This window comes from Halichoerus grypus, chromosome 2, assembly GCF_964656455.1.
Source record: "Halichoerus grypus chromosome 2, mHalGry1.hap1.1, whole genome shotgun sequence".
Classification (NCBI taxonomy): Eukaryota; Metazoa; Chordata; class Mammalia; order Carnivora; family Phocidae; genus Halichoerus; species Halichoerus grypus.
This window is the reverse complement of record NC_135713.1, coordinates 63391088-63415793: the sequence shown is the minus strand read 5'-3', so window position 1 is coordinate 63415793 and position 24706 is coordinate 63391088. Positions and strand designations below refer to the sequence as shown.

The window sequence follows — 24706 nt, the reverse complement described above, 5'->3', positions numbered from 1 at the left end:
ATATAATTGTTCATAATATTCTCTTCTAATTGTTTGTATTTCTGTGGTGTTGGTTGTGATCTCTCTTCTTTCATTCATGGTTTTATTTATTTGGGTCCTTTCTGTTTTCTTTTTGATAAGTCTGGCTAGGGGTTTATCAATTTTGTTAATTCTTTCAAAGAACCAACTCCTAGTTTTGTTGATCTGTTCTCCTGTGGTTTTGTTTGTTTGTTTTTGGTTTCTATATCATTTATTTCTACTCTAATCTTTATTACTTCCCTTCCTCTGTTGGTTTTAGGCTTTATTTGCTGTTTCTTTCCCAGCTCCTTTAGGTGTAAGGTTAGGTTGTGTGCTTGAGACTTTTCTTGCTTCTTGATGAAGGCCTGTATTGCTATACACTTCCCTCTTATGACTGCCTTTGCTGCATTCCCAAAGGTTTTGGACTGTTGTGTTTTCACTTTCATTTGTTTCATGTATTTTTTAAAATTTATTTTTATTTTTTTATTTTTAGAGATATTTATTTATTTATTTATTTATTTATTTATTTGACAGACAGAGAGAGAGAGAACAAGCAGAGGGAGCAGCCCGAGGGAGACGGAGAAGCAGGCTCCCCTCTGAGCAGGGAGCCCGATGTGGGACTTGATCCCAGGACCCCAGGATCATAACCTGAGTTGAAGGCAGACACTTAACCGACTGAGCCATTCAGGTGCCCCTCAAGTATTTTTTAATTTCTTCTTTAATTTCTTGGCTAACCCATTCTTTCTGTAGTAGAATGTTCTTTAACCTCCATGTATTTGTGGTCTTTCCAAATTTTTTCTTATGGTTGACTTCAAGTTTCATAGCATTGTGGTTCTGAAAATATGCATGCTTTGATCTCAATATTTTTGTACCAGTTGAAGCCTGATTTGTGACCCAGTATGTGATCTATTTGGAGAATGTTCCATGTGCACTCAAAAAGAATGTGTAGTCTGCTGTTTTAAAATGAAATGCTCTGAATATATCTGTTAAGTCCATCTGGTCCAGTGTGTCATTCAAAGACACTGTTTCCTTGTCGATCTTCTGCTTTGATAATCTGTCCATTGCTGTGAGTGGGGTATTAAAGTCCCCTACTATTACTGTATTATTATCAATGAGTTTCTTTAAGTTTGTTATTAATTGATTTATATATTTGGCTGCTCCCAAGTTGGGGGCATAAATATTTCCAATTGTTGGATCTTTTTGTTGGATAGACCCCTTTATATAATATAGTACCCTTCTTATCTCTTATTACAGTCTTTGGTTTAAAATCTAGCTTGTCTGACACAAGTATGGCTAATCCAGGTTTCTTTTGATGTCCATTAGCATGATAAATGGTTTTGCACCCCCTCACTTTAAATCTGGAGGTGTCTTTAGGTCTAAAATGAGTCTCAGGTGCCTGGGTGGCTCAGTCATTGGGCGTCTGCCTTCGGCTTGGGTCATGATCCCAGGGTCCTGGGATCGAGCCCCGCATCAGGCTCCCTGCTCTGCAGGAAGCCTGCTTCTCCCACTCCCCCTGCTTGTGTTCCCTCTCTTGCTGTGTCTCTCTCTGTCAAATAAATAAATAAAATCTTTAAAAAGATAAATAAAATGAGTCTCTTGTAATCAGCATATTGATGGGTCTTTTTTTTTTAATCCATTCTGATACCCTATGTCTTTCAATTGGAGCATTTAGTCCATTTACATTCAGAGTAATTGTTGATAGATATGAATTTAGTGCCATTGTATTACCTGTAAAGTTGCTGTTCCTGTAGTTTGTCTCTGTTCTTTTCCAGTCTTTGCTGCTTTTGGTCTCTCTCTCCTGCTCAAAGGGTCCCCTTTAATGTTTCTTGCAGAGCTGGTTTAGTGTTCACGAACTCCTTTAGTTTTTGTTTGTCTTGGAAACTCTTTATCTCTCCTATTCTGGATGAGAGCCTTGCTGGATAAAGTATTCTTGGCTGCATATTTTTCCAATTTAGCCACTCCTTTCTGGCCTGGCAAGTTTCTGTGGACAAATCTGCTGCTAACCTTATGTGTCTACACTTGTAGGTTAAGGACCTTATGTCCCCAGCTGCTTTCAGAATTCTCTCTTTATCTTCGTACTTTGCAAGTTTCACTATGATACGTCTTGGTTTTGACCTGTTTTTGTTGATTTTGAGGGGAGTTCTCTGTGCCTCTCTTGAATGCCTGTTTCCTTCCCCAGATTAGGGAAGTTCTCAGCTATAATTTGTTTAAATAAACCTTCTGCCCCTCTTCCCCCCCACTCTTCTTCTGGGACTTTTTTCATATGGATATTGTTGCACTTTTTGGACTGAGTTTCCTAAGTCTATATTCTATATTCATATTCATGATCTAATAGTTTTCTTTACTTCTTTTGAGCTTATTTTCCATAATTTTATCTTCTATATCACTTATTCGTTCCTCTAATTCTTCCATCTTCTTTGTGATTAGATCAGTTAGTTTTGCATTTCAGTTATTATATATATATATATATTTTTTTTTTTTTTTAATTTTGGCCTGACTAGTTTTTAGGTCTTTTATCTCTGCAGCAAGGGTTTCTCTGGTGTCTATGCTTTTCTCAAGCCCAGCTAGTATTCTTATGACTCTTGTTCTAAATTCTTGTTCAGATATATTGCTTATATCTGTTTTGAGCAAGTCCCTGGCTGTGATTTCTTTTTGATCTTTCTTTTGGGAAGAATTCCTCCATATTGTCATTTTGGTTAAGTTTCTGTCTTTTGCATGTTATGAAAGCTTGCTACGTATCAATACTCCTCCTGTGAGTAATGCTATATTTAAAAGGGGTCATACACTGTCCAGGGCCTGGCTCTTCAGGAAGTGTTTCTCGTGTATGTTGTGTGAACTCTGCTGTTGTGTTTGGCTGCTCTTTCCCACAGGTCAGTCATCTGCAGAGTTCTTCCTTGCTTGCAGTGGGGAGTGTTTGGGCCTTTAACTAGGTGTGCTTTGATTTGTTTGTTAAGATAAGGCTGATTAAAAAAAAAAAGAAAACAAACCTGGTCCAAAAAAGAAAAGAAAGAAACGTAAAAGGAACAAAATAAGCAAACAGACAAACAAAAAACCATGAGCCTGATCCCAAAGGAAAAGGAAGGAGGAAGGGGGAAGGGGAGAGAGGGAGAGAGAGAGAAAGACGACCGATCCAAAAAATGAGAAATGGGAATAAACAAACAAAATATTCTAAGTCTGATTCCAAAGAAAAAAGAAAAAAAGGGGGGGGGGCACCTGGGTGGCTCAGTTGGTTAAGCATCTGCCTTTGGCTCAGGTCGTGATCCCAGGGTCCTGGGATCGAGCCCTGTGTCGGGCTCCCTGCTTGGTGGGGAGCCTGCTTCTCCCTCTCCCTCTGCAGCTCCCGCTGGTTGTGCTTGCTCTCTCTCTCTTTCTCTCAAATGAATAAATAAAATCTCAAAAAAAAAGAAAAGAAAAGAAAAAAGGAAAAGCCTGGTCCTGTTTCCACCAGAAATGAAGTCTACTCTTCGGAGCACTCTGTGATCAGTAGACTTGGTACATGCGGGGCACCTTCTGGTATTCTGGGGGACAGGTCTGCTGTGCTGGCTCACAGTCAGACCTGCCCTAGTAAAGATGTTCCTGCAGGGCACAGAGGGGCAGGGTTTGGTGGGTTTGGTGTAAGCAGCTCCAGCTTCCAGTAGGGGCACTGTGTTGCTCACTGAAGACCAACTGTGCTGGTGGAGGGGAGGATGGAAGATAGTCTCACCCCGCCCTCTCAGCTGGGGAGGGGAACTCGAGGCTGCTGCTGCTCAGGAAGCCCTCACAGAAAAGTGAACAATCTCTCCTCCTGTGGCCCAAGCCTCTGATCCCTGCCCTCCACCTGTCTATGATGGGGCACTGGCATGCCTGGTGCCATAATTCTCCTGTATTTTATCTCTGGCACATGGCTGGGATTCAAAATTCCAAATCTTAAAGGACCTGGCAAAGGTGCAAACCCACTCCCTCCCTGGGAGGAGAGCCTCCCAGCAATGCACCCAGCACCCTGTCCCAGAAAAGCAGTTGCAAAGCCATGCAGGTGCCTGGAGTCTATGGCGAAGCACAGCAAAAAGCTGCGACCAGGTTATCTGCCCTCAGCACGTGCCTCTGTCCCTTGCTGTTGAATGGCTGCTCAATGGCACCCGCTGGATCCCTTGTACTTGGAGAGGCAATATACCCTCTTCCAAATGTACTCCAGGAAGGGGAACATTCTCTCCCAGTGTGACCCAGGAGATCCCCACACAAAACTATCTGCTGTCTGCTCTTGGGCCTCTGTTCTTCCTCTCCCCAGGAGCACCACTGCCTGCCCAACTTGACTCCAGTAAATGGCACGGATTTCTTAAACCTCTGAATTTGAGCTCTACTGTTTGCAAAAAACTTGTCATAGTCAGTTTTCTCTCGATTCCCCAGTTAATGGTCCTAGAGGAGTGTTTTTCTTCTGCGAACCTTATGGGCTGCTCTCTCTCTCCCCCTCTCTGTCTTCTGTGAAAAGGGCTCCCATCCCCTCGGTGGCACCTCGGCTTTTCTCTCCCCCAATTCACATCTCTGAACCTCGCAGACACCACATTCTCTTTCTCTAATTGTGCAGATTGTTCTCTTAATCCTCAGATCGACTTCCTAGTTGTTCAAGATATTTTGAAGCTAATCTGTGTTCAAGGGATGAGGCAAGCCCAGGGTCCCCTCCACTACTCTGCCATCTTAATTCCTCCCACTCTTAATTGATTTTTGGATATTGAACCAGTCTTGTGTACTTAGGATATATTCCTCTTGATCATGATGTAAATTCTTTTTAGGCATTATTGGCTTCAGTTTGTTAATACTTTGTTGAGTTTTATTTTTAATTTTTTAAGATTTTTATTTATTTATGTCAGAGAGAGAGAGCACAAGCAGGGGGAGCGGCAGGCAGAGGAAGAATCAGGCTCCCCGCTGGGCAAGGAGCCCGATGTGGGACTCAATCCCAGGATCCTGGGATCATGACCTGAGCCAAAGGCAGACGCCCAACTGACTGAGCCACCCAGGCATCCTCTTTGTTGAGGTTTTTTGCATATGTTCAGTGAGAGATATTAGTCTATAGTTTTCTTTTCTTGTAATGTCTATCTGGTTTTAGGGTAATGCTGGCCTCATAGAATGAGTTAGGAAGTATATTTTCTGCTTCTATCTTCTGTGAGAATTGGTATAATTTCTTCCTTAAATGTTTAGTATAATATACCAATGAACCCATCTGGGCCTGGTGCTTTCTGACTTGGAAGGTTATTAATCACTGATTCAGTTTAATAGATATAGGTCTACTCAGATTGTCTGCTCATGTAACTTTTGTAACAAAAATTTTAAAGTTTATAATTTTTTAAAGATTTTATTTATTTATTTGACAGAGAGAGAGACAATGAGAGAGGGAACACAAGCAGGGCGAGTGGGAGAGGGAGAAGCAGGCTTCCCGTTGAGCAGGAGCCCGATGCAGGGTTTGATCCCAGGACCCTGGGATCATGACCTGAGCCGAAGGCAGACGCTTAACGACTGAGCCACCCAGGCGCCCCTAAAAATTTTAAAGTTTAAAAAAAGTGTTCTCCCCAAATTAATCTATAAATTCAATAAATACCAAGCAAAATTCCAATGGTATTTTTAAAAGGAATGGATTAATGACTCAAAAGTTCATCTGAGAGAGAAGAGGGTCAAGAATAACACAAAAAACTATAAGGGAAAACAAAAGATAAGTGAGGAGGTGAAAAGCGTTCCTGGATCCTATTCTACTGCATTCTGTAAAGGCTTCCCCACACCAACAAGCAATTATCAGACAATTAAACTCAACTCTGACACTATTTACCTGGAGACAGAATCAGATTCCACAGGTAAAGGGCTCAGTTCCACAAACTTCCAAACCCTTTCCAGGTGTGCCATTCTCCCAGCACTTCTATGAGTTCACCAACCCAGAAGCTTTCAAACCTTATCTTTTGGGTCTTTATGAAGGCTTCATTATATAGTCACAAGTGATTAAATCATTGGTCATTGGTGATTGATGTCAATCTCTAGGCCCTCTCTACTCTCTGGAGGTCTGGGGGTGGGACTGAAAGTTCCAATCCTCTAATCACATGGTTGGCTTCACTGGTAACCAGCCCCATCCTTAGGTGTTTTCCAAATGTCATCTCATTAACATAACAAAGAACACCTTTAAGCTCTCATCACTTAAGGAGTTCCAAGGGTTTTGAGAGCCTTGAGCCAAGAACCATGGATGAAGACCAAATATATATGAGAAATACATATTTTGTCACCTGAATAATCAAATATATATATATATCTTACAAATCACAATATCACAGGAGGCTTTGCCCTACCAAATATCAAGATAAAATACAGAGCTAGAGTAAATAAAATATACAGAGAATAGGTCCAAATTATCTGAAAACTTAGTTTATGACACAAATAGTTTTTCATATAATTGGGTAGATAATTCGACAATATTAAATGAACTAACTAACCATTCGAGAAGACTTTTTCCTTTCTGCAAAATTCTAGACAATTGAAATGTTAGACTATTAGATTTGGCACAAATCTAAAAAGTTTGATAATATCCAGGTTGGCCACAGTATAAGAAAACAGGTATTCTCATATATAGTTTGTTTAGAATATACGTTATAACCTTTTGGAAGTGTAATCTGGTGGCTATATATCAATCAGTGCTTTTAGCTGCAAGCATAAAACAAAACAAATCCCCCCCAAACCCCTTCTAATTTAACCACAAAAGGAACTTATTAAAGGATAATGGGTAGTTCCTAGAATCCAGACAAGAGCCTAAAAACCAAGCTTGGAATCTATACAGCCAAAATCTGGTGCTCCAAACCATATTGCACAACTGAATACCCCAGTATCATGGTCATTGGGCATAAACACCCCAGCTTGTATGGCCAGCAGCACCAGTGTTGTACCCTGCCACCAGAACCTTTTAATAGCCACATGTCATTCATTGCTGATGCCATCTCACCAAAATGGAGTGCACCGACTCTGCTTCTTCCCATCACCAGTTTCCAATTTAAAATTTGGAGTAAGTATATCTGATTGGTGTCTTGGTGTCTGAGACTGAAGACTGAGAATGCATCTGGCATTTCAGCTTCTTCAGGAAGAAACAGATTGTATCTCCAAAGATGGGAGTTCTGCAAACATAGTTGTGGGGTTCCGATACTAGAATCCCATAAAGAATGACACCATGCCCACAAAAATGGTATATATTAAAATTATAAATACATATTACTCTTTAACTCCAAAATTCCACTGTAAGGAACTTGTCCTACAAACATGTAGAGAGTGCATCACGTCATAGTCTGTAATAGCAAAAAAATTAAAATCAGTAAGGGGCTGGTCCAATAAATTATGGTATGTTTTTAGAATATTAGAATAACATGCAGCTGATAAAATATTTATTGAATGAATACTATGTGTCAGGAATCATGCTATGCACTAGGAATACCACTGTAGGCAAAATGGGCAATAGTCTGAGTGAGGTACTAATATATTTTTTTAAGTTTTATTTATTTATTTTTTAAACATTTTATTTATTTATTTGTCAGAGAAAGAGAGAGAGCACAAGCAGGGGGAGCTACAGGCAGAGGGAGAAACAGGCTCCTGCTGAGCAAGGAGCCCAATGCAGGACTCGATCCCATGACTCTGGGATCATGACCTGAGCCAAAGGCAGACACTTAATGACTGAGCCACCCAGGCATCCTTTAATTTTTTTAAAGATTTTATTTATTTATTTACTTATTTGAGAGAGAGCGTGAGCACAAGCAGGGCGGGGGGCAGAGAGAGAGGGATAAGCAGACTCCCTGCTCAGCAGGGAGCCCAATATGGGGCTGGATCCCAGGACTCTGGGATCATGATCTGCGCCTAACGCAGCACTTAACCAACTGAGCCACCTAGGTGCAGCCCCGCCTTAAAGATTTTTTTTTATTATGTTATGTTAATCACCATACATTACATCATTAGTTGTTTTTTCTTTTTTAAAGATTTTATTTATTTATTTGACAGACAGAGACAGCGAGAGAGGGAACACAAGCAGGAGGAGTGGGAGAGGGAGAAGCAGGCTTCCCGCTGAGCAGGGAGCCTGATGTGGGGCTCGATCCCAGGACCCTGGGATCATGACCTGAGCCGAAGACAGATGCTTAACGACTGAGCCACCCAGGCGCCCCACATCATTAGTTTTTGATGTAGTGTTCCATGATTCATTGTTTGCGTATGACACCCAATGCTCCATGCAGAACGTCCCTCTTTAATACCCATCACCAGGCTAACCCATTCCCCACCCCCCTCCCCTCTAGAACCCTCAGTTTGTTTTTCAGAGTCCATAGTCTCTCATGGTTCGTCTCCCCCTCCGATTTCCCCCCCTTCATTCTTCCCCTCCTGCTATCTTCTTCTTCTTTTTTTTAAAGATTTTATTTATTTGAGAGAGAAAGAGTACGAACAGGGGGAAGGGCAGAGGGATAGGGACAAGCAGACTCCCTGCTCGGCAGGGAGCCCAATGCGGGGCTCTATCCCAGGACCCTGAGATCATGACTTGAGCCGGTCAGATGCTTAACTGACTGAGCCACCCAGGTGCCCCAAGGTACTAATATATATATATATTTAATGCCTAAAATATATTTAGTGGTTAAAAAATTAGTGTAACTCCATTAGACATTTATGTATTTTTGTGTATACACAGAGAAAAATTCTGGAAAAATACACAAAAACTGTTATCTCTAGAGGAGCAATGGACAGGGGTGGGTTTCTTTTCTGATGCCCTGAATTTTTGTTACCTCCATTTAAAAATTTAAAATACTTTTTATAATTTAAAATGAGGAAATTTTATTTTTCAAATGATATGATTGAGTACCTTAAAACAAACAAAAAACAAAGAGAACCCATTGGAGAGTATAGGGTTTCTTTCTGGAGTAAGGAAAATGTTCTAAAATTAGATAGTGGTAAGGCTTAAATAACTCAGGGAATTTTATGGGTGAATTTTATGTAAGGTATGGAATTATATCTTAATAAAGCTGTTGATGGAGGCTTACGTGGGAGCTGACCTTGATTTAAGATTCGAATTAGTTTGGCATTTGATGTTTTAAATTCAAAATGTAGGTGAATTTTGCCTTTTACTCTAGACATAGACATATATTTTTCATTCCAAAAATCTTTATTAGTCTGGAAAAAAAAAAATTAGCCTGGGATAGGTGCCATATTTATGCCTTGGCTCTCCCATTACACAAGGTTATTTTGACATAACCGTAACAAAACTTACCAGGAAAAAAAGATTCCTTAGAAAACCAGTAATAAGAATTCTGTTTCTCCTTGAATAAATAGTTACTGAGCACCTAATTCTGTTCAAGGCATTAAGCTACTTGCTGGGGATATGGCTGTGTCCAACAGTGAATTTATATTTGGGGGAAGGGACTGAGAAAGAGAAGATGATTTTTAAAAATATTTTAAAGTACATGATAGAGTTTTAAAAAATAATTTTTGGATTAAAAAACCTGAATGGGTCTATTCTTACAAAATGACACATTTAAAGAATAGAATTATATTTTGTAACTTGCTTTTTTCAACTTATCCATTTATTTCTAGCATCTCCAGAGGATGTGCCCTTGGAAACCTGGTAAGAGGTTTTCAGGATTTTCAAGACTGAGACTAGTGGTGGTAAACTTGCTCTACCAGTTAGCACTTGGTTGACCCTACCTCAGATTCTTCATCTATCAAATAGGGATAATAATAGTATCAACCTTATGGGGCTGCAGTGAAGATTACATGAGTTAATCCATGCAAAGTACTTAATTAACATGCTATCTGGCATAAATGCCAGCTATTCTTACTCTGTGAGGCTCACCATGATTAATATGCTCAACCCTATGTGGCAACCAGTCATTCAGAATCAAAACACTAGCTCCAGGATAAGAAAGGCACAGGATTCAAAGAAAGTTTTACTGATTGCCAAAAAGTAAACCCCAGAAAATGAAAGTTAAACCATGCTTCTAATTAGGAAGACAGTATTATAAAGATATTAATTCTTTTTTAATTAACTTATAAATCTAATGTAGTGGTTCTGAACCAGTGGCAATTTTGCCCTCCAGGAGACATTTGGCATCGTGTGGAGACATTTTTGGTTGTCACAAGTCACGGGAGAGAAGTGCTGCTACTGGCTGGCATCTAGTGGGCAGAGACCAAAGTGCACAGGACAGCCTCCCACAGAAAATAATTATCTGACCCAAAGAAACCCTGATCTAATGTAATCCTTGACAAAATGATTCTGAAATTCTTTTGGAGGACTAAATAGACACAATCACCAAGAAAATAAGGAGAGGTAATTGCTCTATTAGATACCAAAAATTATTATCAAACTGCAAAAATAAAACAGTAAAATTCTGTCACTGAGAACAGACAAATCAATGAAACACAAAAGAAATCCCAGAAACAGACGTAAGTGTGTAAAATAATTTGGTGTTAAAAATGTGTTTCAAGGGGTGCCTCGGTGGTGCAGTTGGTTGAGTGGCTGACTCTTGCTTTCAGCTCAGATTATGATCTCAGGGTCCTGGGATGAGCCCCGAGTTAGGCTCCACGCTCAGCACGGAGTCTGCTTCAGGATTCTCTCTCTCCCTCTATCCCTCCCCCACCCACTCCATCCCCTGCTTGCTTGCATGCTCTCTCTCTCTCTAAAATAAATAAATCTTTTAAAAAAAAATCTGTTTCAAATAAGTGGAGAAAAGATAATTATTTGAGAAATTACTCCCAGACAGTTAACATATTATAAACCCGAGCATCTAGAATGTTTCCCCCATACATCTAGAATCAGGGTGCATCTAATAGTTGGTCTCACATTTCATGTGTTAGTTTCTTTTTTCCTGAAAAGCTGTTTATCTTAAGTTGACAGCAAATCTAGGGCACCTGGATGGCTCAGTCAGTTAAGCATCTGCCTTCGGCTCAGGTCATGATCCCAGGGTCCTGGGATCGAGCCCCACATGGGGCTCCCAGCTCCGCGGGAAGCCTGCTTCTCTCTCTCCCACTCCCCCTGCTTGTGTTCCCTCTCTTGCTGTGTCTCTCTCTGTCAAATAAATAAATAAAATTTTATTAAAAAAAAAGTTGACAGCGAATCTTAGATTTGGTGCTATCTTAGAAATACGCCAATACAGTATATGGAAAATGGTGAGTTTACTTCACACCATATAAAACATTTCAGATGAATTAAAGACCTAAATGTTAAGAATGAGATGGTAAAGGAACAATGATAAGGAAGTAAAAGGAGAATAATCTCAGGACAGCAAAGATCTCTCTAAACATAAAACAAAAAACCCATAAAGATAAAAGATGCACAAATACATATATAAAAGTGTAAAACTTCATTAAGTAAAACACCACAAACTATAGATTTCTAAATTTAGTGGAATCCCAATTTTAGAAGTAGAAATTGTTTGGAAGTTGACAAAATGATTTTAAAATTATCTGACAGAATAAATATACAAAAACTAGTCAAAAAATTCTAAAAAGGGGGGCGCCTGGGTGGCTCAGTCGGTTAAGCGGCTGCTTTTGGCTCAGGTCATGATCCCGGGGTCCTGGGATCGAGTCCCGTATCGGGCTCCTTGCTGAGGAAGGAGACTGCTTCTCCCCTGCCTGCCATTCCCCCTGCTTGTGCTTGCTCTCTGTCTCTCTGTCTCTCTCTTGCTCTGTGTCAAATAAATAATAAAATCTTTAAAAAAAAATTCTAAAAAGAGCAATGAAGAGTTTCTTCTTATTATCATTATTTATTTTTATTTTTAAAGTAGGCTCCATGCCCAACATGGGGCTTGAACTCATGACCCTGAGATCAAGGGTCATGTGCTCTACCGACTGAGCTAGCTAGGCTCTTCTAAGCCCCTCTTCTGCTTATTATTAAAGTAGCATGTACCAAGGCCAGAAGAGAAGGTCCACAAATAGACATAAAAATATATAAAATTTACCATTTGATAAAGGTAATATTTCAAACCACTGGGTAGAAAGAGTAAAAAATTCAATAAACAATGTTGGACAAATAGCTAACCATCTGGAAAGAAAAATATTAGATTACTGTTTTATCCCTTTCTTGAAACTAATTCCAGGTGGATTAATAAATTAAATGTAAAAATATTTTTATAATCTTAAGAGGAAAGCCTTTCTAAGGAAAAAAGTGATAGGACTGACTACATAAGAATTTAAAACTTCCGTAAAGGGATGCCTGGGTGGCTCAGTCTGTTAAGTGTCTGCCTTCAGCTCAGGTCATGATCCCAGGGTCCTGGGATGGAGTCCCATATTGGGCTCCTTGCTCAACGGGAAGCCTGCTTCTCCCTCCGCCTGCCACTCTCCCTGCTTGTGCTCACTGTCTCTCTCTGACAAATAAATAAATAAAATCTGAAAAAGAAAATAAAACTTCTGTAAGGAACCAAAAGAAGTCAAAAGTGGGGGAAAAAAGGTAATGTGTATGGCACAGGGGGCTGTATTAGTTTCCTAGCACAAATTACTACAAACTAGCTTAAAACAACAGAAATTTTTCTTCTCACAGTTCTGGAGGCTTAAAAGTCAAAATCAAGCTGTCTGCAGTGCCATGCTCCCTCGAAGTCTCTAGGGGAGAATCTGTTCCAAGTCTTTCTCTTAACTTCTGGTGTCACCAGCAATCCTTGGAATTCCTTGATTTGCAGCTGCAACTCCCATCTTTGTTTCCACTGTCACATGGTGTTCTTCCTCTGTCTTCATGTCTTCTTATAAGGGCAGCAGTCATATTGGATTAAGGGCCCACCCTACTCTGTATGACCTCATCTTGAATTATAACATCTGCAACGACCCCATTTCCAAATAAGGTTACATTTCTGTAGTGCTGGTTAGAACTTCAACATATCTTTTTGGAGGACCCAATTCAACCCATAAAAAGTCTTTAATATGGAAGGAAAATTTACAAATAACACCCCAATAGGAGAATAGGTAATTTTCAGATGCACACACACAGTATCTCTCTCTCTCTCTATATATATATATAAATATATATATCTCCAACATATCTATTGGTGATAGAGATGTCCAGCTCACACTCTGATCTCCAACCTCACTAGTTGCTCCTCCTTCCCTTGCCTGAGGTAGACACTGTGGTGTGCCCTATCCCTGAGTTCAGGATGGTCTTCCTCCTGTAGATTCTTAGCCTAGATGATCTCACCCAGATCAATGATTTTACTACAATCTATGTGCCAATGATACCAAATCTGTGTCCCTAGTCAGAACTTCTCCCCTGGCCCCCAAACTCAATACAAACAATATACCTTGCATCTCCAGTTGGCTATTCCATAAGCATCTTAACTTAAAACACCTTCAAAACAGAACTCTTGAATCTTTCTTCCAATCCTGTTCCTCCTCAAGTCTTCTTCATTTCAATGAATGACAACAACATGCATCCAGTGGCTCAGGCCAAAACCAGGGCATCATTCTTGATTCCTCCCTTTCCCTCACTATCCCCATCCAAGTTCTCAGGACTTGATTTTACTTCCTAAATATCTACCAAATCCTTCCAGTATCCCAGCCCACTCAATTCCAAGCTACAATTATTTTTGGTCTGGACTACTGCAGCAACCTCAAAAAATGATCTCCCTGATTCTACTTTGGTCCTCTTACAGGAAGGTGGCTATAATTCTGGTTTGTTTGGGACAGTTCCAGTTTTTACCTGTTGCTTGACATCCCCTCCAGTCAGTGCCCCGTTTCATTTGCAAAAGGATTCCCATTTGGATACTAAATTATATGGTCACCTTCCTTACAGTCCTATCTTCTCACAGTAGCTAAGTCACCTTTTAAAATATAAATCAGGTTATGTCATTCCACTGCCTGAAACCCTTCAAAGATTTATTACATAAGGATGAAATCTGAACTCCTTATTGTGGTCTACAAGACCCTATATGACCTAGCCCACCTATTTCTAATCTTTTAGGACTCTGTTGTCCACTCATTACATTCCAGCCCCATTGGCCTTTCGATTCCTCCAATTAGTCATGCCATTTCTACTTCCAAGTCTTTGCTTTTGCTGCACCCTTTGCTGCTACCTAATTCCCTTAGATCTTCTCATAACAAATCTGTTCTGTCATTTTGTTCTCAGATCAAATATTAACTCTTCAGAGAGAGGCCTTCTTTGAAAACACATCTAATGTTCCCAACTCCACTCAAATTACTATTACATTGGTCACTTTTTTAATAGTTGTTTATTATTTATATTTCCCCCCTAGAATGTAGGCCCATTGTTACCTTGTTTACCTCTGGTCCCCAGGGTCAGAGCATGTGCTCAATAAGTATTTACTGAAAGAATAACTCACAACCACAGAAAAAAATTAAAACCAGGACAGCTCACAGAATTTGACTATCATATCAGCAAAGATTAAAAGAACAAAAATGCCTATTTTTCTTTCTAACACTCTGTATATTGTCTGACATTACATTTATGTGATTGTTTATTGTTTGTCTCCCCCTGACTAAAACAGAACCTCCACAAGGGCAGGGACTTGGTTTTATTCACAGCTGTATTCTTAGTACCTACAAGTGCCTGGCATATAGTAAGTGTTCAGTAAATATTTACCAGAAAAAATTGACAATATCTGGGAGTGACTAGGGAGTGGAGAAAAGAGTATGGTAAGAATATAATTGGTGCACAATTTCTGTAGGAAATTTGGCAATATATATCAAAAGCTCTTAAAGGGGGCATACCTCTTGACTTCACACTCACTTCTAAGAGGAACTTATCTTAAACAAGCAAATGAACAAGGGTACAAAGATTACTTATGAGGGACTTTATACTGTGTTGTTTATGACAAAGAAAGTTTAGAAATGTCAGCATGATATCCTTTAATAGAAGTTATAAATATAATTATAAATCTGTACAATGAAATATATTAAAAATATTTTGGAGGAGGGGCACCTGGGTGGCTCAGGTTATGATCTCAGGGTCCTGGGATCAAGCCCCCTGTTGGGCTCCCTGCTGAGCAGGGAGCCTACTTGTCCCTCTGCCCCTCCTCCCTGCTCATGTTCTCTTTCTCTCTCTCTCAAATAAATAAGTAAAATCTTTAAAAAAAAAAGTTCCTCCTTGTTAAAAAAAATATTGGGGGGCGCCTGGGTGACTCAGTCGTTAAGCATCTGTCTTCGGCTCAGGTCATGATCCCAGGGTCCTGGGATCGAGTCCCACATTGGGCTCCCTGCTCGGCGGGAAGCCTGCTTCTCCCTCTCCCACTCCCCCTGCTTGTGTTCCTGCTCTCGCTATTTCTCTCTCTGTCAAATAAATAAATAAAATCTTAAAAAAAAAAAAAATATTGGGGAGGCATGTATTTATTGGTGCAGCAAGAGATAAAAAGTGTATTAAAAGGCAAGCTAAAAAACTCCACATGTAGGGGCGCCTGGGTGGCTCAGTTGCTTAAGCATCCGTCTCGGTTTCGGCTCAGGTCATGGTCTCAGGGTCCCGAGATCGAGCCCTGTGTTGGGCTCCTAGTTCAACGTGGAGTCTGCTTGGGATTCTCTCCCTCTCCCTCTGCTCCTTCCCCAGCTCTCTCTCTCTCTCTCTCTAAAAATAAATAAATAAAATCTTAAAAGAAAAGCCCACATGGGGCACCTGGGTGGCTCAGTCGGTTAAGGGTCTACCTCCCGCGCAGGTCATGATCCCAGGGTCCTGGGATAGAGTCCCGCATTGGGCTCCCTACTCAGCAGGGAACCTGCTTCTCCCTCTCCCTCTGCCTGCCGCTCCGCCTGCTTGTGCTCTCTCTCTCACTCTGTCAAATAAGTAAATAAAATCTTTTTTAAAAAATTAGAAAACCCCACATGTATAGCAAAATTTCATTTTTGCAAAAACATATGGGAAAGACACATACATGGGTATGTAGGAATGCACACGGGCATTTACAGATAAAAGTTTGGACGGACATACTTCAAAATGTCAACACTGGTTGGTGTTTTTTGGATGGTGAGATTAACAGGAATTTTAATTTTCTTCTACATATATTTCTAAACTTTTTGTAATTAGGTCAACAAAAACTATCTGAACATGTTCGGCGTCTATAAATGGGAAACAAAAAGCAATTAAGTATTATGAAAAACACAGACACACTTCATAAACTTAATGAAGACTAGAGCCCAGGTTTAGAACCAGGAGTTCAGAAATGTTAACTACAGTATTGTAGATGGTTTTCTGATTTCCTGAATTCAAGCAAGTTGTTTTCTCAGTCAATATTTGTAAAAAAGAAAAAAATAAATAAATAGAACTTGTTTATTTCATTGCCTGCCAAGCTTGAGAAGGTTAGGCTTGATTGAAAAATAACACAAAGTGTAGCAAAAGCTATCATTGATACTAGGCATTCTCCTTGCATTGCCTCATTAAAAACCTTCTAATGGTCCTGCCAGGTATCAACATTCTCAAGTGCAAAAGCTGAGAGAGGTGACAGAACTTGTCAAAGCTCTTGCAGCTGCTGTGGGGGAGATCCTGATTTGAAGAGGTCTCCCTGACCGCAGGGTCTTCAGGGAAAGCTAGACAAAGGAGCTTTAGGCTTTAACCTTGCAAGTCTCTTACTGCCTCTGATCTTTTACATGGTTATCCTACTGCCCTATTTAATTTGCAAGAATGATAAAAGGAGAACGAGCCTGGAATGTTTAAGAAAATTGGAGTAAGTATATGGAGAAGCAAGATTTACACTGGGTACCATTCAAAAGGCTCAAGATGAAAATGCTTGGTTGGGTAGTCAGAGGGGAGGGGAGCAGTTTGAGCACATATCCGTATGTGTGTGAAGGGCCACAAGAGACACCACAGACTGGGATAAGGATGACATCTATGCACTTGAAGAAGGGAGCCGGGCCAGGATGAGGGAAGCTGGACAGTACCTGGGAGGAAAAGGAGCTGGTAGATGGACAAAGTTTAAGGAGGATTGAGAGAAGAAGCAATAGGAAAGAGGAAGAACTAGGAGGAAAGGCAGTTGTGAGTTATTCTGCAGTATTTTTTCCTTCCACCTTTTTTTCTCCCTTTAGTCTTTTCCTTGCTGATCTCAGTCACAATTCGGCCCTCAGGGCTCTTTTCTACTTGGATGATTACCAAATCTCTCCAGTCCTGACTTTTCTCCAGAGTCCCAGAGTCCTCTCCTCTGAGGTCCAAACTGAATGCAGCATCTCTTCTGCCTCAAGCTTGCTCCTACTCTTGTACTTGCTCTCACTTAATCAAACATCCATTTGAACTGTTCTCTCTCCTCTCTTCCTTCAACCATTCTTTAATCCAACAAATATTTACTGTGGGTCTATTACGTCCTACACACTGCTATTCACTTACCAAGTTGGCTCACTTCTACTTTGAAAATCTCTTCTGTCCATCTCATCTAAATTCTTAACTGAGATTTACTGAGAATCCTTCATGCTTGAACCATGGCTACACAGGACCAGAAGTTAATTGGTTTTGCATGCCATTCATTTTGTAATGACCACCTAGCATTTAGCATTATACCTGGGAAACAGAAGGGGCTCGCAGTGGAGACTTAGGGACTGCAAACTAGCTGGGATTGGAGGAGCAGAAGCTAGGAGATTTGTGTATTTGCATATGAAGAAAGGTGTCTTCCTTAAATTCTTGGTTACAGATCTATACAAATAACACCAGCATGAGAATGCTTTTATTTCTGGGGTGTGGCCATGGGAGGCTGGGAAGACTGCTGAAGTCTGATGTTGAGAGTCTTCTGATAGAGAGAAAGCCTGTCCACCTCCCACCCCTTGAATACTCAATAGTCACTTGTTGAATATATCACCTTCCATGAGAGGGACCACGGATGTTGTGTTCTCCTTAGTATCCCCAGGGCCTAGCACATTTAGCCCACATTAGGGGTTCAGTAAATATCTGTGGAGGATTCTAGAAAGGCAGGGACTGTAGATATTTCATTCACCATCTCAGGAAGAAGGACAAAGACTAAGGGGCTCGAGGGAAAAAGACACAGAGCAAGATATTTCCCTCCCTATTCCTTTAGAGCTTGGTAAATGTTTGCTAAGTGAAATAAATCGCCCTCCTGCACAACTCCAAAATCGGGCCCCTCGCTCGGCTGCCAGGCCCTGGAGCGCGGCCACCATCTGGCTCAGGCTCAGGCCCGCGCTTCCCTCTTTCCCAGCCCAGGCTCCTGTTACCTCCCTGCACACATCTGTACCCACCACAGGCCAAACAATTACACGCTCCCGCGGCCCTGCCTCAAGATCCGGGACAGCCCCCAGGACCGCGTCCCTTCCGTCCCCCGCCCCCCACCCCGGGTCCAAGGGAGCCCGCGGCCCGGCCTGAGGCCGCCGCCTGCAGCGGGCTCCCGCACCCCCCGCCGCAGGCGCGCCAGACGCCGTCCATGTGCTCGGCCGCAGTCGCCAGCCCCGGCCCGCTGAGGCTGGAGCGCGGAGCCCGGGAGGCCCGGCGGCGGTGGCCCAGGCCAGCGGCGGTCCTCAGGGCGGGAGAGGCCGGCGGGCGGCGAGGCGGGAAGCGGCTGCAGCTGTGAGGCGCCAAGGGGCGGGAGGCGGAGGCGCAGGGGACAGCGGGCCAAGCCGGGGAGGGGGGGGCGCGAAGATGCGCGGCCCGAGCCGGGGCGGCACTCCCGCCGCGGCGGGGCTTGGCGAGCGGCGGCTCGTTCACTCACCACAGTCCGGCGGGGCAGCGCTCCGGGGGTCCGGGAGAGGGCCCGGCGGAGCCTTCGCGTCCTGCCCGAGCGGGCCCCCCCGGAACTCTCGGAGCCGCTGTCGTCCGAGATTACAATGAAGTCCTCCATGGCTGCGGGCCCCGGCCGAGGCAGCGCGCGGGCGGTCGGCGATCCGGGCGGCAGCGGCGGTAGCGGCGGCGACTTCGGTTCCTGCTGCTGAGGCGGCGGCGGCGACAACCGGAGCCATCACCCCGCCGGCCCCGCCCCTTCCCGCCCCGAGCCCCGCCCCCGCTAGCCGGCCCCGCCCCGCCCCGCCCCTCCTGAGCCTGCCCCCCCCCCCCCCCCGCCCCCGGCGGCGGGCAGCGGGCGGCGGGCGATCGGGTCAGGGCCGCGGGCGCTGTGCTAGGCGGGGGCAGGGGGCACTCGTCCTCCCTTCCTAGGGAGGAAAAAAGGAGAGAGAAAAATCAAGTCGCAGCCGGCTTGGGCCGGTGTTGCGGGCGTGCTTGCGTGACGCTGAGACTGAGGGGGCTTCCCCACCTGTTTCCAACCGACGCCAAGTGTGAAGTGAGGTGTGAACAGGCCTCTGACTGAGCCCGCGTCCACTAACTGCCCTTGAGGGGAGGGCCCTGGCCTCCGACAGATGGGGTGGAGGAGCCCCCGACTGACTGAGGGTAGGTGGCCTGGCCTGTGGCCAAGTGGGGCACAGAGGCCCCACTTCCTTGTGCACATGTGCAGTACGTCTGTAGGATAAATTCCTAGAAGTGGAATTACTGGGTCAAAGGTGATGTTTCTGCTGTTTCGATAAATGATGCCAAATTACTCCTAAGTTGTACCAATTGGCAGTTTCACCAACAATCTGTGTCACTCAGGAATTTACACTGTGAGATTTAGACACTTGTACAGTTGGTAGCAGGATCAGAAACTTGAAAAAATGCACAAAGAGAAGCCATGAGGTAGCACACGCCAGGAATAATTAGATGTTATGAATGAGCAAAGCTATAAAGGTAAAAAGAAAGATATACCCCATAGAGGGAGAAGTGGTAGGTAGTTGGCTGGTTGTAGTGTAGGAACATTAAAATCAAGATAGGATCTGTGTTACAATAAATGTGGGTTATTGACAAAAATCCTGTTGCTCATGCTCCAGCAACTTGGTATATGTGTTGACAGGTCCAATGGGAAATTGTATTTATCCGAAGAGGGATTGTTTCCCAAAGGAGTGGTTGTCAGGTGCTACCTAAGCACTGTCTAGTGCAGTGATTCTCTAACTTTAGAGAGCATCACAATCCCCAAGAAGACTTGTTCAAACACCGATTGCTGGGCCCTACCCCAGAGTTTCTAAATCTGGGGTAGGTCTGTATGAGGCTCTGAATTTGTATTTCTGAAATTTCCCAGGTAATGTTGATGCTGCTATTCTGGGGACCATGCATTGAAAACCACTGGTCTGGTGAGCGAGGAGTCTACGGCCAATGGATTTCAGAAGTTCTGGTCAAACGACTAAAATCATCCCTGTTGTGAAGGGATTCATTAAGTTGTCTTCACCAAATGCCATTAGACATTTGGTTTATTTAACTCCCTGTTGCTTTTTTTTTTTTTTTTCAAGGTTTTATGTATATGAGAGAGAGAGAGTGAGAGAGAGCATGAGAGGGGAGAGGGTCAGAGGGAGAAGCAAACTCCCCGCTAAGCGGGGAGCCTGACTTGGGACTTGATTCTGGGACTCCAGGATCATGACCTGAGCTGAAGGCAGCTGCTCAACCAACTGAGCCACCCAGGCGCCCCTAACTCCCTGTTTCTGGAAACACCATCTTCTCAAGGCTTCTGTGACTCTGTACCTCTCTTACTTCTTTTCAGTCTTCTTAGATGACTCCTGATCCTCTACTCACTCCTTAAATCTTGATGTTCCTCAGAGGTCTGACATAGGCCACCTTCACATACCTCTTCCTACACAATGTCAACTATTCTTGTGGCTTTAAATGATAATTTTCATGCCGATGACTCCCTAGGTTTATCTCTAGCCCTGTCCTCAAAGCTCCAGATATATGTATCCAAATGTGTATCAAACCTCATAGGCATCTCAAGTTGAATATGTCTAAAACCGACTCCCTGTCCCCTCAAATAAAAGCCTGCTTCTTCTTCTCTGTTCCTTATCTCAATGAATGGTGGTACTACCAGCCAGCAAATGCTCAAGTGAGAAATCTGAGCATGATGCTTGATTTCTACTTCTTTCTCACCAACAAGTCCTGTCTCTTTTTATCTCCTAAATATTTTTTGCACCCCTTCACTTATTTTGGCCTCTACTGTTATGACTTTAGGCCAGCTAAGACCACCTCTGGCCCAGTCTACTATAGCAGCCTCCTATCTCGTCTTCCTGCATCTATTCTTGCCCTCTCTCATTCCTTTTCCCACATTCAGCCAAAGTGATCTTTAAGAGAGTATGTAATCAAACTGCCTTTAGTGGCTTCCTAATAACACTATGTCTTAGTTGGCTTAGGCTGCCATAACAAAATAACATGGTCGGGTTACTTAAACAATAGAAATTTATTTTCTCATAGTTCTGGAGGCTGGGAAGTCCAAGATCAAGGTGCTGGCCAATTTGGTTCCTCTCTCTTTGAGTTGCAGATTTCTTGTTATATCCTCACATGGTCTTTCCCCAGTGGATTCATGCAGGGAGAAAGAGAGGGAGAAAGAGGGGAGGGAGGGAGGGAGAGAGGAGAAGGGAGAAAGAGAAAGGGAAGGAGAGAGGAAGAGAAAGAGGGAGGAAAGAAGGGAGGGAGGGAGGGAGAGAGGGGGAGGGAGAGAGAGAAAGAGAGAGAGCTCTCTTCTTTATAAGGCCACTAATCCCAGCATGAGGGCTCCATCTGCGTGTCTAATCTAACCTTAATTACCTCTCAAAGACCCCATCTCCAAATACTATCACATTGGGGGTTAGAGTTTTAACATATGAATTTTAGGGGAACACAAACATAACACTATAAACTTTTAAATATAAAGATTTTATATATATATATGTGTGTGTGTGTTAAGTGTTATATTTATATATAGTAAATATATGATTTCACTGTAAGTAAATTTTACCCTAAAAAAACAGACAGGGAAAAAATTTTGAACTCTATGATATGTATGCTATAGTGAAGGGATGAAGTATACTGATGTTTGTAAGTTACTTTGAAATGCATCAAAAATAAGATAGGTGAATGTGTGGATGGATAGATATAGATAAAGCAAATATAATAAAATGTTAACATTGTCAAATCTACATGGTAGTTATACAGATGTTTACTTTAATTTTTATGTAAATTTGAATGTTTTCATATTGAGAAAAAATTTAAAATTAAGAAAGTGAATTATGATTTTCCCACAATTTTAAAAAGTTTTTTTAAAAAAAGGAGAGAGAAGGGGCATCTGGGTGGCTCAGTCGGTTAAGCATCTGCCTTCGGCTCAGGTCATGATCCCAGGGTCCTGGGGTCGAGCCCCGCATCAGGCTCCCTGCACAGCGGAGAGCCTGCTTCTCCCCTCTCCCTCTGCTGCTCACCCTGCTTGTTCTCCCCTCCCCCCGTCAAATAAATAAATAAAATATTTTTAAAAAAGGAGAGAGAAGATTGTAATGAAACCCGTGTGCCCATCATCCAGCTTCAAGAATGATCAATCTTATTCCACTTATATTCTCACCCACTCTCTCACCCCCACCTTCCTGAATTATTTTAAAGTAAATCCAAGACATTACACTGTTTATTCTAGAGATATTTCAGTTTGTATCTTTAAAAGATAAGGAATCTTGGGGCGCCTGGGTGGCTCAGTCGTTAAGTGTCTGCCTTCGGCTTAGGTCATGATCCCAGGGTCCTGCGATGGAGCCCCGCATCGGGCTCCCTGCTCCGCGGGAGGCCTGCTTCTTCCTCTCCCACTCCCCGTGCTTGTGTTCCCTCTCTCGCTGTGTCTCTGTCAAATGAATAAGTGAAATCTTAAAAAAAAAAAAGATAAGGAATCTTCATTTAACAATTTGTCAAGCACATATGCTATACTCAAGGGGTACAGTAGTGAACAAGGTAGACATAGTCTCTGGTTTATGATGATTATAGTTTATAAGGAAAACAAACAATAAACTAATAAAGAACTATAAATTATGATAATAACCAGTTTGAGAAATCTTAACTTGTGAGATATAAATATGAAACAATTTTATTGTTTCTCCAATAACCATTACCACTGTCTCTAGAAATCCTCTTGGTCTCTGACAGTGAATTCCCTTAAGAATATCCTACTCTAGGGGCACCTGGGTGGCTCAGTTGGTTAAGCATCCAACTCTTGATTTTGGCTTAGGTCATGATCTCAGGGTCATGGGATCTAACCCCATGTGGGGCTCTGCACTCAGCTCAGGGTCTGCTTGTCCCTCTCCCTCCCCCTCTGCCCCACCCCTGCGGTCTCTCTCTCAAATAAATAAATAAAATCTTAAAAAAAAAAAAAAAGAATATCCTACTTTGGTCCCATAACTATGAAGTCACTTTCAGTAACTAATACAGTCTCTTTCCAAGTATTATGTTTTAGGCTTGCCCATTTAAAATCTTTAATCTCATATTTAATTCATAGCTCTTCCCATTCTTCTGTGCAGGTAGACTTGTGGTTATAATAGCCATTAGTGGAGGGGGTGGTAATGTCCTCTTCTTTCCCCTTGGCTTTTGTTTCCTCCCAAGTAGGGATGAGGAGGAGGAGAGAGAATGTTCTCTTCCAGACTGTCCAGGAAGAGTTGTTTGTTATCTTTCTGCTGGTTGTTGCTACTTCAGTAACAGTTCTCTCAGTGTGTCAGGAGCCCAGATGCCAGCAGTCTTACTTGGACTGGGCACAGTTGCTCTCTGGGGCCTCCCCTACGCACTTCCCAACCTAGGAGAAGTCAGTATCAACCTCTTTCTCCCAGGCATCCCCACCAGTCCCTGCCAGGGGCAATCTAATATATAGCCTTTTGTTTTGGGGGGATCCTTGCCTGGAGTGGCTTCTTGGGGAGTGCCAGCAAGAGCCTTAAGCCTCAGGGATCTTCTGCGCTGTCTAGTTGACTCACACATGGAGAATTTACATGCTTAATGCAAGAAGGAAGGAAATGCAGGTAGTTCTCGTCCTTATGGCCCCTATCTCAGCACCAGCTAGCTCTTTTCTCCCTTCCTTCACACCCAAGGACAACAGGGGCTCATTCAAGTCAGTGGTTCAGCGACTTTCAGACAAGTTCTCAGCTTGGGGAATGGGACTTTCCCCTGCACTTTTACCCTGCACTTTCAAATTGTGGGAAGGGAATGGGGGAACGAATTGAATGCCCTGTCTTCTTCAGCTAGGGAGAAGTAATGGGTGGTTGCCATCTATAAAAAGTAATATTCATCCATGGATATATGAACTAATTGGAAAAAATTTTTAATTCTACTTTTGTTGCAGAATTTATGGTAAGTGATTAATATTAGTAACTAACTTTCGATCATAAAAATAGTGATAGGACTGGGGCACTTGGGTGTCTCAGTTAGCTATGCCTCCAATTCTTGATGTTGGCTCAGGTCATGATCTTAGGGGCGTGAGATCAAGCCCTGCATCGGGCTCTGCGCTGAACATGGAGCCTGTTTAAGATTCTCTCTCTCCCTCCCTCTGCCCTTCCCTCCCAGCTTGAGTGCGCATACTCTCTCTCTCTCTCTCTAAAAAAAAAAAGTGATAGGACTTTAGGGGTACAACAGTGTTCTGATTGTATATATCTTTCTCATCAGCCATCCTGTCTGAAACTCAGGAAACACAGAGTCCCTGATTGTGTAATAAGAGTATACTTGAAAAGTACCCTGTCCTTATCTGACAACCCAGATGAAGAATACTGGCCCTCAAGCTGCTTTTCTTAAAACTGTAAGTAGTGTTGCTTGGTCATCCTGGATCTGTCTTGAAATATTTTGTTTACCCAAGGCTTCCAAAATGATGGTGTCTTTTTCAAAAACTAGTGTGTGTGTGTATTTTTCTTTTTTTTTTTTTGAGTGATTTGTCTTATTTTATTTTTTCCAGATTTATTGAGATATAGGTGACATATAACATTGTGTAAGTTTAAGATGTATAATGTGATATTTTGGGGCACCTGGGTGGCTCCGCCCGTTAAGCTTCTG

General features: G+C 42.6%; 1 protein-coding gene and 1 long non-coding RNA gene across 4 annotated transcripts in view; one reads left to right on the top strand and one right to left on the bottom strand.

The window, feature by feature from the left end:
- The window catches only part of SIMC1 (SUMO interacting motifs containing 1), a 98300-nt gene extending 79470 nt beyond the window's left edge, over positions 1-18830 (bottom strand). For both annotated transcript variants that reach the window (XM_036115718.2, XM_036115720.2), the window contains exon 1: positions 18594-18830. In XM_036115718.2, coding sequence (XP_035971611.2) covers positions 18594-18722 — 129 coding nt within the window. In that variant the 5' untranslated portion in view covers positions 18723-18830. The remainder of the gene's footprint in view (positions 1-18593) is intronic.
- Positions 18831-18944: 114 nt separating this feature from the next.
- Positions 18945-24706, top strand: part of LOC118550540 (uncharacterized) — a 56291-nt gene continuing 50529 nt past the window's right edge. For both annotated transcript variants that reach the window (XR_004924615.2, XR_004924614.2), the window contains exons 1-2: positions 18945-19264; positions 24326-24455. This is a non-coding gene — a long non-coding RNA (uncharacterized LOC118550540). The remainder of the gene's footprint in view (positions 19265-24325; positions 24456-24706) is intronic.